Source organism: Lepisosteus platostomus, chromosome 2 (genome assembly GCF_059453375.1).
Source record: "Lepisosteus platostomus isolate fLepPlt1 chromosome 2, fLepPlt1.hap1, whole genome shotgun sequence".
Classification (NCBI taxonomy): Eukaryota; Metazoa; Chordata; class Actinopteri; order Semionotiformes; family Lepisosteidae; genus Lepisosteus; species Lepisosteus platostomus.
Genome location: NC_142612.1, coordinates 6,178,649 through 6,193,780, shown reverse-complemented (window position 1 = coordinate 6,193,780; position 15,132 = coordinate 6,178,649). Strand labels below are relative to the sequence as shown.

The following is a 15,132-nucleotide window of genomic DNA, read 5'->3' as shown; positions in this document are numbered from 1 at the left end:
GATAAAACACAACGTTCTTTCTCCCGTAACATGAACAATGGCTGCTTAACTCTCCAACTAAGGCCTCTAGGGGAAGACCCGCACGAAGAGAGACACCATCCTGTTGTATAACATCTTAAATCTCCCCCCTGGGGACAAATAAAGTATTTTGAATTGAATAACAGGGAGGTCAAGCAGGCATCTCAGCTTCTCTGCCATAATTGAATTTAACATTGAGGTTCAATCTTATGACACAAAAGTAGATGTGTTCAGTAATGCATTTTAGAGCATCATCAACGCATCATCTGCCATCTTCATTTTTAAATTTCAGTAGAGGAGAAAATGTAAGAGTACAGTCGTCCTAACATCGGGGAAAATGTGACTCTCTCAGAGGTATTACCCAGACTCAGCAGAGTAAAATAATTTCCTCCCAATGTCTCCACTTATATTTTGGGTACAAAGCAAACTACCATTCCCTTAATCTTCCTTTGCTACAGGGAACAATCTTGTATTTTCTTAAATCATAAACAGATTTGACAGATTTCATAAATAGATGAGTGACCGATTTTAACCTTTCCAAAGTCTGGAAACCTTCTCCCAATATTATCTGCTCCTCTCTGCTTTAATATTAAAAATAAAATGCATAAAAACACATTTGTTTTTACTGCAAGTTTTAATGTTTTTCTCATGAATATATAACATCTCCTCTACTGCCCAGGTTTAGATTTGCATTGCCAGTGACAAAGACAAGAGGAAGACACGTTTCAAGAAACCAGTTGCAGGAAACTAGTGGCTTGATGAGCTGTTTTCTATAAACCTTAGATGAATGTACATAATTCAAAAGAATGGAGAACTGTTTAGCAAGTGCGTACTATAATTACTGTCATACTTAACTGGCACTGAAACATGCAGGGGATTATCATTTTTTATTATTTGTCCCCCTGCCTCGAGCAAAATCTCTGCCAGTTACGCCATCTGATTGTCTTTCTGTGACTGATTGAAAACCACTTTGCTCTGTGGACACTGCGAGTGGAAGAGATGCATGTTAGATCAATGGCAGAGCTGTAGCTCTGTTTGAATCCGAGACTTGGAATAGAGTAAGATCTTTATTTGCATTGTGCTGCTTTCCCTTGAGTGGAAAGGGAATTCATCTGATGTCCGATTCAGAAGAAGCCAATAAAAAGTACCACCCAGAGGAAATTAATGGATTATACTGTTCAGCAGCCACAGCCTGCTCGGAGGAAGCATGCTTGAGGGAACACAGATGCGTTTTCTTAAATGACATCGTTCAGTCAAGCTCCAAAGCCGATGGAAGCAAGTCTCTAGTTGTACTCCCTACTCTTGTCCTAGAACACAAGACAAAGCACAGCGTACTGAAATGACTGAAGGCTTACATTTCTCATATGCTCTTTTGGCAGGATCAAACTGTGCAATCTCCTTTTCTATGTAGTACAGAGCCTTCATAGAGTCCTGTTCCTTACTGGCCTGGATGTGGTACCCACTGGACACTGCTGACAGAACAAGAGACAACTAAGAGGTCAGAAATACAGCCTATAGCCTGGAATATCCCGCTACTCCTTTTTTTCTGCCATAATTGCGAATGAATAAACCTAGCTTTAAATTAGCTTTCACCCTCCAGAAGACCATTCATTTTTAGTGGAAGCAATCTTGCATAACTGAAGCAGTTCTGCAGGACTACCTCAGAATCCTACAGGATTACTTTCTCCAGGAAGCTTGGAGGACATTTTGTGTGGAAATTTATGGAACCATTTTTTTTTTGTATTTGAAAAGTAATAAAGTAACAAAGAAAAAATTCAATTTTGTTTTGTTTAGATCGTCTCACAAATTTGACTCGGTAGAGGAGCATGATGGTGCAACTTCTCCCAAACAGAAAGTATGTTATTGATTTTCATGACTCATTTTACATCATTAGACACGACTGAAACTAAAATGGGACAGAACAGAAATGGGAATTTTTAGGGAACATAATGCACTGTTCAACCACTGTCTTAAGGGAATTCATTTAGCAATTAAGCTGACACATATTGTATGAATTAATCTGGTGATATTTACAGTAAATAGTATTTAGTTTCAGATCAAAATAAGATCCCTAGTTTTTCACCTGTTGAAAAAAAAGATAATCTGATTAAAGAGAATACAATAAAAACAGAAAAAATAACTATAATAATGAGCAATTTAGTGCTTTTAAAAGCAATTTTAGTATGAGAAGTCAAAATAGGAAGGAGTGATTTTAGTTGCGGGAAAGCTTTGTTATATCATTGAAATCTTAACCATTACCATTATGTTTACATGATTATATATATCTTTCTGTACACAATATACATACTGTACTCAAATTTCTAGGTCTCAAACTGCTTATGAACAACATTTGGTTGCATCAGATGCATAAAAGCCCTTGAACTAAGAGCCTATTTTAGTTCTGGTGAAGGAGAACTCCTCTTACATTTAAAAGGGAGTTTCTTCTCCCAAGAAGTAAAACAAACCTTCATTTGTTCTGAATATAATACGTCTTAGCTTTAAATTTTCAAACACAGAACTAAATATTATCAAGTTATTCTAATTTCAAATACAGCGTTTTATATATAATTTCTTTACACATAAATAATTTCCTAATTCTACTGGAAGTAACTAAAAAGGACATGTAGTGTTGGGACTGCTTTGACCTTTCCAGGTTTAATTTTCATGCTTTTGTTCATCTCTGTGTTGCTGGAGCTGACGCCATTGAACATGTTGTGTCAAAGCTACTGAGACGTTGAACATCATGCAGCACATTTCTTATGACTTCATACAGTGTAGAATATTCTGTAAACACACTTTGATATTTGCACTGGTGCTCATAATGCTTGCCTCGGTGCTATCAAGAATAATGCTGTCAAAGCTAAGTAACACAAATGCGAACTGAAAGTGTTCTGAATTCAGACACCCGAGTAATTCAATCCCTGAGTGACACTGAAATGCGCCAATTCCACCTTGAGGAGAATATATTAAGGCTCCTTTAGAAGCACATGTATTTTGCTTCATATTACAGCCCAGTTATGAGTGGCAGCTACACTCCACTCCACAGGTCTGGCAGAGCCCTCATTCTTCGGATTCCAGTAGCAGCACTGAAGGCTCTGTATCTGCAGGACCAGCAACACACCAGAACACAGAGCAGCAACAAAAAAGGGGACAAAGAACTAACTTCCTTCTAGACAAGTTAAACTCACAAAGAAAGAAACTAAAAGACTATTTCACCATTTGTTGAAAAGAGAACACTGGCACCTACTAAGTCCTGACAAACCAGGACATTGACAGTGGACAGAGGGTGGCAACGGCCACTCACTCACCGCCTGCAACACTGTTCTCTATGGTTGGCGCAGCCACCTTCGGATCCATCAAGGCTGGAGGCCCAATGGGAACCATGGGCACATTCGACACATAGTAAGGTGGGTAGATAGTGGCAATTTGTTGGGCTGGACGAGTCCTCACTGCTTTTCCAGCTTCATACACTAGCAACAGAGTACAAAAAACAACATACAATTAAACAGTGCTCAGGCTATCAGTGAAACCAAGCTGAAAAATCACTTAAATTCTCATTATTTTTAATTGTTCAGTACTTTGCATGGCAGTGAAGTGGTCCTGGCTTCCTGGCCTACACAATTAATCGGATGCAAGAACAGACAAAATACACAGGCGCCAATGACACTTCTATCAAATACAGAACGGCGAAATTCCAAAGGCACGAGTAAAGGATAGCTTAAAAAAAATAATTTGACAAATTCACAAACGGCTTGCAAGAATCATAAGTAAGGTCTGAAATAAGTGCAGGGTCCTTTGAATGACCACGTCATTCACTGACTGACACCACCTGTCTGACCGACAAGGTGCAACGGGAATTAGCATTCCTACATGCAGGAATTGTTTTTTCCCCGAAATGTATTCTGTGCATCCTTATCCTTCTTTAGATCCTCAGACGCTGTTTGTAGTGTGTTATCAGTGTGCAGGAATTATAAAGAAGTTTGATTTTGCTGAAGGACATCAGTAAATCAATCTCTCTCAGCACAAACATCTACAGTTTCAGCAGCCGTTCCAGTAGCATAAGTGATGGTATGGTACATTCCTGAAAGAAAAGCAGGCTTTCCTGCTAGTGCTGGTTACGGGTGGGCAGAGTCCAGGCGACGGGGCGGAGGTCTACTCACAGTGTCGGGGGCAGCAGCACGTCTCCGGGCAGCAGGGGCAGGGCACATAGCAGCAGCAGCTGTGAGGGCAGCACTGGCACCAGCAGATTCCCACAAACAGGATAAAGGTGAATCCGCCCAGAATGACCACCCCCACGAACACCCACTCTGGAAATCAAACAGGTTGCCAAGTCAGTAAGATGGCAGAACAGAGCCCTTTACAACAGTCTACCGTGTCGATATCCCCTTGCTCGCCAGAGAACAGGCAATCACCACAGGACCACCACCAATAGCGCTTACGCAGTTAGGAAGCGTGACAATACGATACGGAGGATAATCAGTACCACCTGTTAGACTGCAACTTCCTGTGCTGTTAATACCTGTTGCTGTATTCCCTGGTGCGCAGTCTTAGTATTCGTTTTCTGGTCTTGGCGTTCTCTACTTTACCCACCTCCCCTGTCTTGGCTGTTTGACTTTGCTTCCCTGTATATTCCCTGAATTGTGCCTTAAACCTGCACCTAAATTCAGTCTCCAGCCACAGACCGCTCCTCTGTAACTGTGAGTACAGCGATAACACACATTTACTTTAGATATTGCTTTTCATGTTACCTTGTCCCATCACACTGACATGACGTCTTTTGACACCATCAGTTTTCACTGACCCCTGTCATTCTGGTTTGCATGTAAATGATTGCCAGGCCTTTCTGGGACCCCCTGTCCCATTTCCAGGGACTCCCCCTTGAATTTGTCTGCAGAACCACTGCCTGACACAGAAAGACAATGCGATACTGATTGTTTCCTGTCAGTGGGTGAAACTACTGGCCTGAGCCTTACAACAGGCTGGTTACTGCACGGCAAAGCTTTCTGAACTACAGACAGCGGTGCCACATCAGTGTTTTGCAAAATGTGTCCTCTCTAGTAAGAGATACAAGTTAAGAATCTACAAGAAAAAAAATTATATGCAGAGAAATTAGAAAATTAAGACAGCAATAAAGTTTACCAGAAACAGTGAGCTTTACTGATTCCATACAAATGACTAGTTACAGCTGTTTAGAGCTAGTTATATTTTTCTCATTGACTTGTGAGATGCTAGGAAGAATATCATGAAGGCATATTTAGATAATATTACAACAAAACGTGATTTTTAGATTAACTCAATAGACTGCAGTCCCCACCAACACTGATTATATTCAGCCAGCACCCTGAATCATCTGTCTGGTTGTCTGAGGGCTTTTACCAGATTTCACAATACACTGGATAAAGAACTGCAGAAAGACAGACCATCTAAATCTAAGGATTGAAACAACAAAGGATCTGATTTTTACTTTTCATTAAATGGTGAAATAGTAAAAAAAATTGAAACACTTTTTTCACCTCTCCTATATAAAGGTTTACTAGAGCTTCTCAGTTCTGTAATCCTGGCACTGTCCTAAACTACCATAAATCTCAATAATGAGAAGCAGATGAGAAAAAAAAAACAAAAGCAACCAAAAGCTTTTAGCCGGAGCTGGAATGGCTGTTAATGTGCAGTATGAGGAATCTCAAACAGCGATTGCCCGGGTGCTGATAAAGTTTCCCTTGGTGCTGACAAGAGTAATGTCATCAAGGCCAGGTAATTATGGGAAATGAAAGAGCTGTCATTTGAAAAACATGTTAGTCATCTGTCAGGGCAATTCAAACTCTGAATGACAGAACAAACAGGATTTTGCGACTCTTTGGAAGAACGCATAATAACACTTCCTTACAAGCAGACATATATTACTTCCCAACTTGGATTATGAGTGGCAGCTATATTCCAGACTCCAGCACAGGTCTGGCAGAACACTCATTCTTTGGATTCCAGTAGAAGCACTTAAGCTCCGTCTCTGCCGGACCAGCAACACAACAGATGACCGAGCAAACAACTAATGAGTTTCTGAAAGAAACAAACGTCCCACAGGAAGATACACATAACATATAAATCTAACTCTTGCCTGATGGAAACGGAATAAGCAAAGCTAAACCCATGAAGCACTTCGACACAAAGGTGTTAACTCTTTGTTAACCAAGCCATGCCTTCAGTGGATCCATGAGATGAAGATGTGCAAGTGGATTCACTCTCCTACTCCGCTGCTCATGAACAAGTGAGTTTGGTCTGCGAAGGTGGATAAAGTGGTCACTAATCATTTTGTGCAAACAGTTTAACTAGCAAATATCGAGGTCCTACTGCATTCATGATCCAATTCCCTTTTCATTTCTTGAATGCAAAAGGTTGCTGGAACCTGCCTCAGCTCAGTTGTCCTGGCTAAACTAATATAAATCAGTACAGCAGTCCAATACAGGGCTGTGGTTTGCCCAACCAGACAGACAACGCATACAAGGTCAAAACATTTTTGCATTTTACATCAACGGTTCAATGCAACTCATATTTTTCCTTGGAACAGCAAACTGGAGGGGATATCAGTGCTTCACGAGGTACATACAGAATTCATACAGGGCATAGTCTAGAGCTGCCAATTAATCTAAGAAGATATTCTGACAGTGGGAAAAAATCCCAGCAAAAAAAAACAACACTCCAGGGAGACAATGCAATGTTAAGTGCCACACCACTATCAACTTTTAATAATAAACTCCAAAAAGAAGAAATAAAGACCAAAGAAACCAATAGGCTTTTGTAGGCACTGAAATGTCATGTCCTTTAAGTATAAAGAATTTCTGTTTTCCCTGGTTCTGATAACATAAATCAAACACTGTCTTTCTTTGAGGTCATTTACAAAACCTCCTCCTGCTTTGATGGAAACTCACATCTGAGGAAATACTTGTCATAACTTGTCAAGGCTTTATTTCCTTTTTACATTCAGGAATGTGGGTTGTCATTTCTTATTGTTGCTTCCTGTATTACTTCAAGTGCATTTTTAGGTCTTCTCAGAATCATAGTACAATGAAAAAGGTATTAGTAAAGTAAAAGTATTAACCTTATATATACAAGCCACATAAATTTCAAATAACAGTACAACCTAAGAGAAGAAGAGTTAAATACAGATGAAACACCTTCCCCTTCGGTGTAAAAGCATACAGGTCAGCCTGGCTTATTCTCATTTCAGAGGACACACTTGTCTTGGTTTCATCTAGAACTGTTTCATGATCTACAGAGGCGACTTCGTTCAAGCATCAATTCTCCAGTCCTAATTAACATAACTGTGTTAAGCAATGCAGGGAAATATTTCTTTCCAAAAAGTATTCTGTGCGTCCTTATCCTTCTTTAGATCCTCAGAGGCTGTTTCTAGTGTGGTATCAGTGTGCAGGAATGATAAAGTTTGATTTTGCTGAAGGACGTGCAACACTTCCTAGGAACTGAAAAAAAAAAAACGGGCTAAACAATGAAAATAGTTTTGCGTTCGTATCAACAGCTCATTGTAAATAATGTATTTCACATTTTTCCTTGAAATAGCAATCTGGTGAGGTAAAACAAATGTGATTAAAAAACGCTTCAGTGTTTGACACTCGTTGTCACGATTATCGTCCCTCCTCCTTAAGGGTGCTCCAGCCCCTTCACTTTAGACTTCATTCTGCGCACCTGACCCCTTTTCCCAGTCCACCTTAAAAGCCAGGCGCTGACGTTCAGCCTGGCTCTGCATCTGGTTTCCGCACCGTGCGAGTCCGGGACCTGGAAGCGCCCGGTCCCGTTAAGGTTTTAACCTCTGTTCCTGTTCCTTGTCCGCCGGTTCCGACCCGGTTCGTGTTTTTAATTCCTTGTTTGGATGGATCACCTGGCTATGGACTTTCTTGTGTTTTTGGATTTTCCCTCTATGGATTACTTTTGGATTGTTTGCCTCGGCCACACAGTGCGCCAGCGCACTTTGGACACGCCCCCCCGTTTTCAGCCCCGTATTCCTGCATGACTTTTTCCTAGTGTTTCCCACTTCTTCGGATTGTGTCGTCCGCATAGGGTCTGGAAAGAACTGTACATTACCCTCGTGTCAAAAGACGTGCTTGTAATCGGCACAAAAAGGCGAAACATTCCCACAACCCTTCCCCCTGCTTGAGTCATGAAGATCACCTGGGTGCTATCTCCGTAACTGAAAGTGTCCTGTTTGCAGAAGTCCTCGTTCTTATCAACACCTGGAGTCCCAGCCTACAGAAACCAAGAAACCAGCTCTATCGGGGACAGGCCATTTCCTCGAAAGCACGGGGTCAGACCAGCTCATGGCCTTCATAACCATGTGGTACAATACTAATCTGTTAAATCGCTGTCAGGCTGCAATGGCTGGGGCCTGCAAAATTCCAGGATGAAAAAAACTGTGTACAGCTGGATGGTTGTAACTCACTGTCTGCATGAAAATGCTCTGAGATTTATTAGGCTGCGCAGGGATACATGCCACCTTCTGTGCCACCGAACATCAGGTGGTGGCAAAAAGAACTGTGGACTTTGGACTGTGTTCTATTAATGCACACCATAATACCCTTGGCCTACTTGAAGGAAGACAGTGTGTGAGGAGTCACCTCCTTTACCACAAGACCATGTTTGCTGCAGATGAGCTGAGGGCAGCCTTACTGCTCAGTGATCCAGTTATGCAAGATGCACTTAAGATGCATCTTAATCCAATAGCTTTTCTGCTCTGCCTGTAAGGCAATTGATGAGCGTCAACCTTCCAGTAGGACAATGCAAGACCACACAGTGTTGGGATGAAAATGGTGCACCCAAGGTCTAAGCTGTGCCTCGCCCTCTCTCCTAATCTGAGTCCCATGGAAAACCTGTGGAACCAATCTGCCAATGCTTCTGACAGGAGACTTCTGCAACCACCCAGCCTTCATCAACAGACTGCAGCATAAAGAGTGCTGAAACATCCCACAGCAGTCTGTACAGAGGCTGATCAGGTCTGTGGGTCCTGATTATGCTGGATTGTGTTAATGCGCAGGGAGGTTACACCCTATTCTAATTCTGGAATGTTTTAATTTTGACAGGGTCATCTGGATTGCTGTTTTCTGTGACACATATTTAAAATATTTTGTTAAATTCCTAAGGCCTGAGTGGTGATGTGCGGTGCATCAGTACACTTGAAGATAAGGGAAATGTGGGAGTCTTACAGTATTTTACTCAAGAGAAAATGTCAGGGAGGGAAGTTATAAAATAAATCATATTACAAGAAATGCAGGAGGGTATGAGGAAAAATTATATTTTATAGCAGTGTATTGTAGTATACTTTTATGTTTTGTGTTTCCAGTTTTGCAGCTCCATGAAAAAAATAACTAGTGGTGCTCACAATTACCAAATCTTTAGGTAAGGTATTTGGGTCTGTTTTCAATTCTGTAAAACTACTCCTACAGTGTTTCCATTTTTTTTGTTTTAAATATGTGTTACCAGCAAGAGTCCATGAACAATGTAGAAAATACAGACGTTGTTATATGGGGATAAAAACTGCAGTTGTGAAAAATGCCAGGGATGCCAATCCATCAAAGGGCACAAACACGCACAATGCACACTTGATGAATGTTGAGGCATCTATCTGTGCAGTTTTACAAAGCAGGGCTACAAAAGACACCTGCAATCACGATTAAACTTCCTTTGTAAGAGAGATGAGAATGTAGCAGACAAAAGAAATTCAGTCATGTCACTGCACCTTATTCACAATTAAACCCTCTTTTTGAGCTCATTTATTATTTCCTGTGGTTATTATTAGCAAACCTATATGGGAAATCTGGGTTTGCAGCACATTTAATAAGACCAGGAACAGTACACCTCCTGCTTCACAGCACTGCGTAACCTCAATCTGCCTGAAGACTCTCCAGGGTCACAACTCACATCAAATGACAGAACAACAGCGCTCAGTCCCCTCCACGACCCATCGACACAATGCTCAGTATCTACTGAGAAAGAAGAAACCTTTAGGGATAAGCCAGGATGCTGACTGCAGTACACCGCAGCACGGAGTGTTTGAGGTTCAACAACATAGTGCTATAATATACATCATTAGTAGCCCCCTAGACATATTTACAGTATGTTTTATTTTTCTAAAGGATTATATCCTAGTAATACACCGGAATGAAAATTGAAGCAGTTTATTAAATTCTTAACTATTCCAAAGGAGCTGCTTCCTGTAGGCAGTTAAGACCTAAGCTGGCCCGCCATTTCAATAACATGGACTTGTACTGCAACTTCTTTTAACTACAGCTGGTGTAATAACCTTAAATACTTTCGGCTCTAAACGTACGCTCTTACAGGGAGCTTGTGCCTCTTAGTCATTAAGGCTCTGAAATAAAAGATTACTCAACTAGGGAAAAAAACAACACATTTTTCTCCTCTGGGGAAGAACAAATGATTCCCCCACGATGTGATTCAGTACCGTTCAAGGCCAGTGCTGCAGTACTGAACACACTGTATGAGTGTATTATTATTTCATTACCCAGGCCCACGGGCGCTGTCTTGAAAAACAGCTCATCCTTAAGCTTTATTTCTTCCTTGTTGTTTGTGTCTAAACCAAATCCAAACTATGCATCATAAAGTGCAGTGAAATGTTTTCACTGATGTTAAGGCACTAGAGAACAGTAAATATAAGTGTTCAAAAGGTGGTTTATAATCTTCATAAACATCTGTTCCTTTTCTTCTGAAGCAACTGCAGAACATTTTTAGAGATGCTAGCTATTATTTAAGCCATGAATTACATATTCATAAGTCTTTTTCAATTAAATAGTAAACAGAAATTTGAAACCTTTCTTTTTCTTTCTAAGTTGTTTTCTTACCTAACCAACAAGAAAAGTAGAAAAGCAGAACAATGAGAGACCCAATTTTTCTTGATTTAAAGGTGAAATTCCATGAATGCAAAGTACAAAACCTGTCCACCTTCAAATCCATATCATTTCTCTTGCTGCGAGAAGAGAAACTCAAGCATGTATCTGTCCACACGCATGACAGATCACTTTTTAGTCACTTAAGATGCGCCTGTAAGGAGTTAAAGCTGCCATTTCTAAACTGCATTTCTGAAGCGAAGTTCAGTCACTAGCCACTGAATGCTAATTTACCTCAGAGTCTGTCATTACAGTGGCTGATGATTCATTTGCTTTTCAGTGTTCCAGCACCTGCAATCTGAACACCGGCTTTAAACTAAACCCTTCTCTTAACTCTTTGTCTGGTCTCACTGTAAGACTGGCAGAAATGCTAATCTTTTGGTAGCAGGAAAGATGCTCAAGGTTTGGTCATGTCAAGACAGTAAATCTACTAGTGCTTCTTTAGAGAGGAAAAAAACTAAAACCTTGATGGAATTTGGATAATAATATTTAATATAATTGAGTGGTTTCTCAAAGTCCTTTACAGAACAACAACAAAAAATAGATATTGAGAGCAGATCGTAGATGGAGGTACAGAATACAGTAGGAAGGCCAAGGGGCACACAAAACCACTTAAATCAGAGCCCTTCTAAAAAGGTTCCGAGTTTGATTTGAAAGAGCTCAGGGAAAGTGCCTCTGATAATAATAATAATAATAATAATAATAATAATTGCTTACACTTATATAGCGCTTTTCTGGACACTCCACTCAAAGCACTTTACAGGTAATGGGGATCCCCTCCACCACCACCAGTGTGCAGCCCCACCTGGATGATGCGACGGCAGCCATAGTGCACCAGTACGCTCACCACACACCAGCTCTCAGTGGGGAGGAGAGCAGAGTAATGTAGCCAATTCAAAGACGGGGATTATTAGGAGGCCATGATTGGTAAGGGCCAATTGGAAATTTGGCTAGGACACCAGGGTTACACCCCTACTCTTTTCGAGAAGCGCCCTGGGATTTTTAATGACCACAGAGAGTCAGGACCTCGGTTCTACGTCTCATCCGAAGGACGGCGCCTGTTTACAGTATAGTGTCCCCGTCACTATACTGGGGCATTAGGACCCACATGGACCGCAGGGTGAGTGCCCCCTGCTGGCCCCACTAACACCTCTTCCAGCAGCCTTAGTTTTTCCCAGGAGGTCTCCCATCCAGGTACTGCCCAGGCTCACACCTGCTGAGCTTCAGTGGGTTGCCAGTTGTGAGTTGCAGGGTGATATGGCTGCTGATATCCACAGGGACAGAGTTCCAGAGTTTGGGAGCGTACCAGGAGAAGGTCCTGTCACCTACAGTATGCAGAATGGCTTGGGGGACAGACAGGAGACCAGAATTAGATGTGCGAAGGCTGCAAAAAGGGGAGCAGGATGATAGTATCAGACAGATACTGAGGTGCCAAGCCATTCAGAGCCATATAAGCGAGTGTGAGGATTTTCAAGTCGACACGAAACCTGACAGGAAGCCATTGCAAGGACTCCAGGATGGGAGTGATGTGATCACTTGCACTAGACCTGGTCAGGATTCTCGTTGATGAATTCTGGACATACCCCGGCGAGTAGGGCATTACAATAGTCAATTCGAGAAAAGACTAAAGTGTCGACCAGCTTTTCAGCAACAGTGACAACATCAGGTGTAGTTTGGGGATATTTCTGAGATCAAGAATCAATGCTTATTTGTGTTTGCTTACATTCACATTGCATAAAAATATGCAACTTTTGTATTTAAGTGTGAAACGTGGTTTTAAAAACATATGCACAGTTACAAATGGTTGGACATTTTGGTCCATCTTACTGAGCTATTAATGTCTCAGTGATGTAAGAATCCCATCAAGGCATTTCTAAACTGATACCCCAAAGTCAGCTTCAAAGTTGTGGAAAGGGGTTTTGTTCACAATCCCTGTAAGTCGCTGTGTAAAGATGCTTCTCCAGATTACTGTCCAAAATTTTACTTCCATTCCAGTCATTTCAAAGATAAGATGTCTGGCTCAAGACCTTTCACACCCTATGCTGCCCCACTTCAGCAGCCATCTGAAAATTCAAATGGAAATTCTTGCTACCTTCATGTACAGTAAATCCCTGAACTCACCCGCACTGTCTCCCCAGATCCGCCCACTTTTTGATCAGTAGTTTTCTAAAGGTCCAGACTCTCACCGTGAATTAGGAAGAGCAGCTGTCCTCAAGCAGGGCCCTCTTTATATCTAATAACATTTCTTGAAAAATGCTTCCTGCGTTTTACAAACATGTCTTTTCCCGTTTCATCTAGTGTCTCGAGGTAAACTCACAGGCTTTTAAAGATCTACGAATCTATTTACACTGATCTAATGCTCTTGAAAAAGCTACAGTGCCACTCTGATATGTACATTGCCTAATGCCACTTGACAGGGACTTGGCCGATGTTTTCTTCTTGAATGATTTTGACACCCCACAATAGTAAGAAAAGGGGTAACAACACTCCTATTGGGTTTGAACTGATGGATCTGTGACTCTGATTTTGTGGGCACACAATGCCTCACAGTATATTCTCACAGATTTCTCTCACAGTCTCAAGGCGTGCTGCCCAGGTTACATGGCCCTCCTAGACGTTCCCCATGTGAATGTGAGTGTGTCTGTGACCCTGGTGTCCTGTACAGGGTGTTTCCTGCATTGCGCCCATTGTCTGCCGCGTCAGGCTGTGGATCTCCACCACCCAGGGTTTGACTAAGCAGTTACCGAAGACTGATGGATGGACTGTCAGTTAGTCTTTTCATTATATTTGCCTAAGTACTGTTATTATACCATATGGAAACTGGCTGCGTCTGACTGAAGAAAAATGTGTAAAAGTGCTTTAAAACAATCGGTGCCAAGCTTAGTTGAGCAGCAGCCTGATTTTCTGCAATTAACAGCCTTATTCTGATGTGAATGCCCCACACGTATACCTACTGTATACTAGATTCTGCCAGATTCTGGAAGATTCTGCTAGATTCAGCTTCCATTTTGGCATAGTACAATTCACAGATGACTCTTATCTATTGTAAACATCAGACTCTCTTCCTGTACCAAGATCATTTTACAACCTTTTATCTAAGCATATACGATGCAGTGCTAAAGAAGAGTTTATATCAAACATAAAGCTGGTTTTAACTAATAATTAAACAGTTGCTTTGCAACTATTCACAGCCATTTGTATTTCCTAAGGTATGCAATAAAAAAAATGTTAAATATATTTTGGACTTGGAGTTAGACATACAACTAAGCTATCATACATTAAAAACATATAAACACCTGCAGTACTCCATTTTCTGCTCTTACCTAGTGCTTATGTTGAATTGTTAGCCATTGCCAGAACCACCAACCAGTCAGAGAATGGCAAAGCTTTTGCTTCTGTTCCTTGAATATTAACCACTTGCACTTGCAAGTCAATCTCAATGTTGTGGTTTCATTTAGCTGCTTGCAGAAAATGTACTGAAACCATAGAAGAACAGCAGACCATTTTTTCACAGGTTTAAGAATTCACAGAGTTCAAATCAAGAGTATTTCTCAATGCCCATCCCATCAGAATTCACAGTAGTGTTCACAAGCAGTTCTCAGAACCTTCTGACATCTTGTGGATTTTTGACATCCTACCGATGCCTGATTTGAGCAGAAAGCCAGTTTCAGTTTTGTTTTCTTGAATTAAGTTTTATCTTGACAACAGAGAAGCAGTTAGATGCCTAGTCAGCGTGAGGGCACAGAGACACTGAACAAAAAGTGGCAAGAAAGGTACAGATACCTGGCATAATCTCCACATCAAGACTGGGCAGGAGGTCGTTAGAAGACCCTGTCCTACCTGGAAAAAGAAGAAAGCAGGTGAGAAAAGGGAGGAAAGCAAGCAAGGCATCAGCTACAAGCAAGCAGAAGCGAAAAACGTCTGGCGCATGCACACGTTCAGCTCAGCTCTGCTGGGAAAAACGGAACAATACAAAAAGTTTGCACCCTATTTAAAATTCAGCATTATCAGAATAAATAACTGTATTATGGTGCTGTCACACACTGCTAGTGTACTTTCAGTGTTGTTATTTCTCACGACAAAAAGAAAACACATGAACCATGAAATGCTGGTAAAACAGTTTTCGTTTATGTCAGATACACGTGGTTATCTTTCATTGGCAAATGTCATGGGATAATGTCACAGCATACATTTCCACTGGAAGTTATGT

The 15,132-nt window shown here is 41.2% G+C and overlaps 1 protein-coding gene across 8 annotated transcripts in view; it reads right to left on the bottom strand.

Moving 5' to 3' along the window:
* ildr2a (immunoglobulin like domain containing receptor 2a) overlaps positions 1-15,132 on the bottom strand; it is a 45,874-nt gene that overhangs the window by 10,615 nt on the left and 20,127 nt on the right. For 3 of the 8 annotated variants that reach the window (XM_088647894.1, XM_088647904.1, XM_088647875.1), the window contains exons 4-7: positions 14,706-14,762; positions 4,179-4,325; positions 3,327-3,488; positions 1,374-1,490 (exon numbers count right to left, since the gene is read on the bottom strand). In XM_088647894.1, the coding sequence (XP_088504020.1) occupies positions 1,374-1,490; positions 3,327-3,488; positions 4,179-4,325; positions 14,706-14,762 (483 nt within the window). The remainder of the gene's footprint in view (positions 1-1,373; positions 1,491-3,326; positions 3,489-4,178; positions 4,326-14,705; positions 14,763-15,132) is intronic. The other 5 variants (XM_088647913.1, XM_088647883.1, XM_088647940.1 and 2 more) reach the window with 3 other exon arrangements.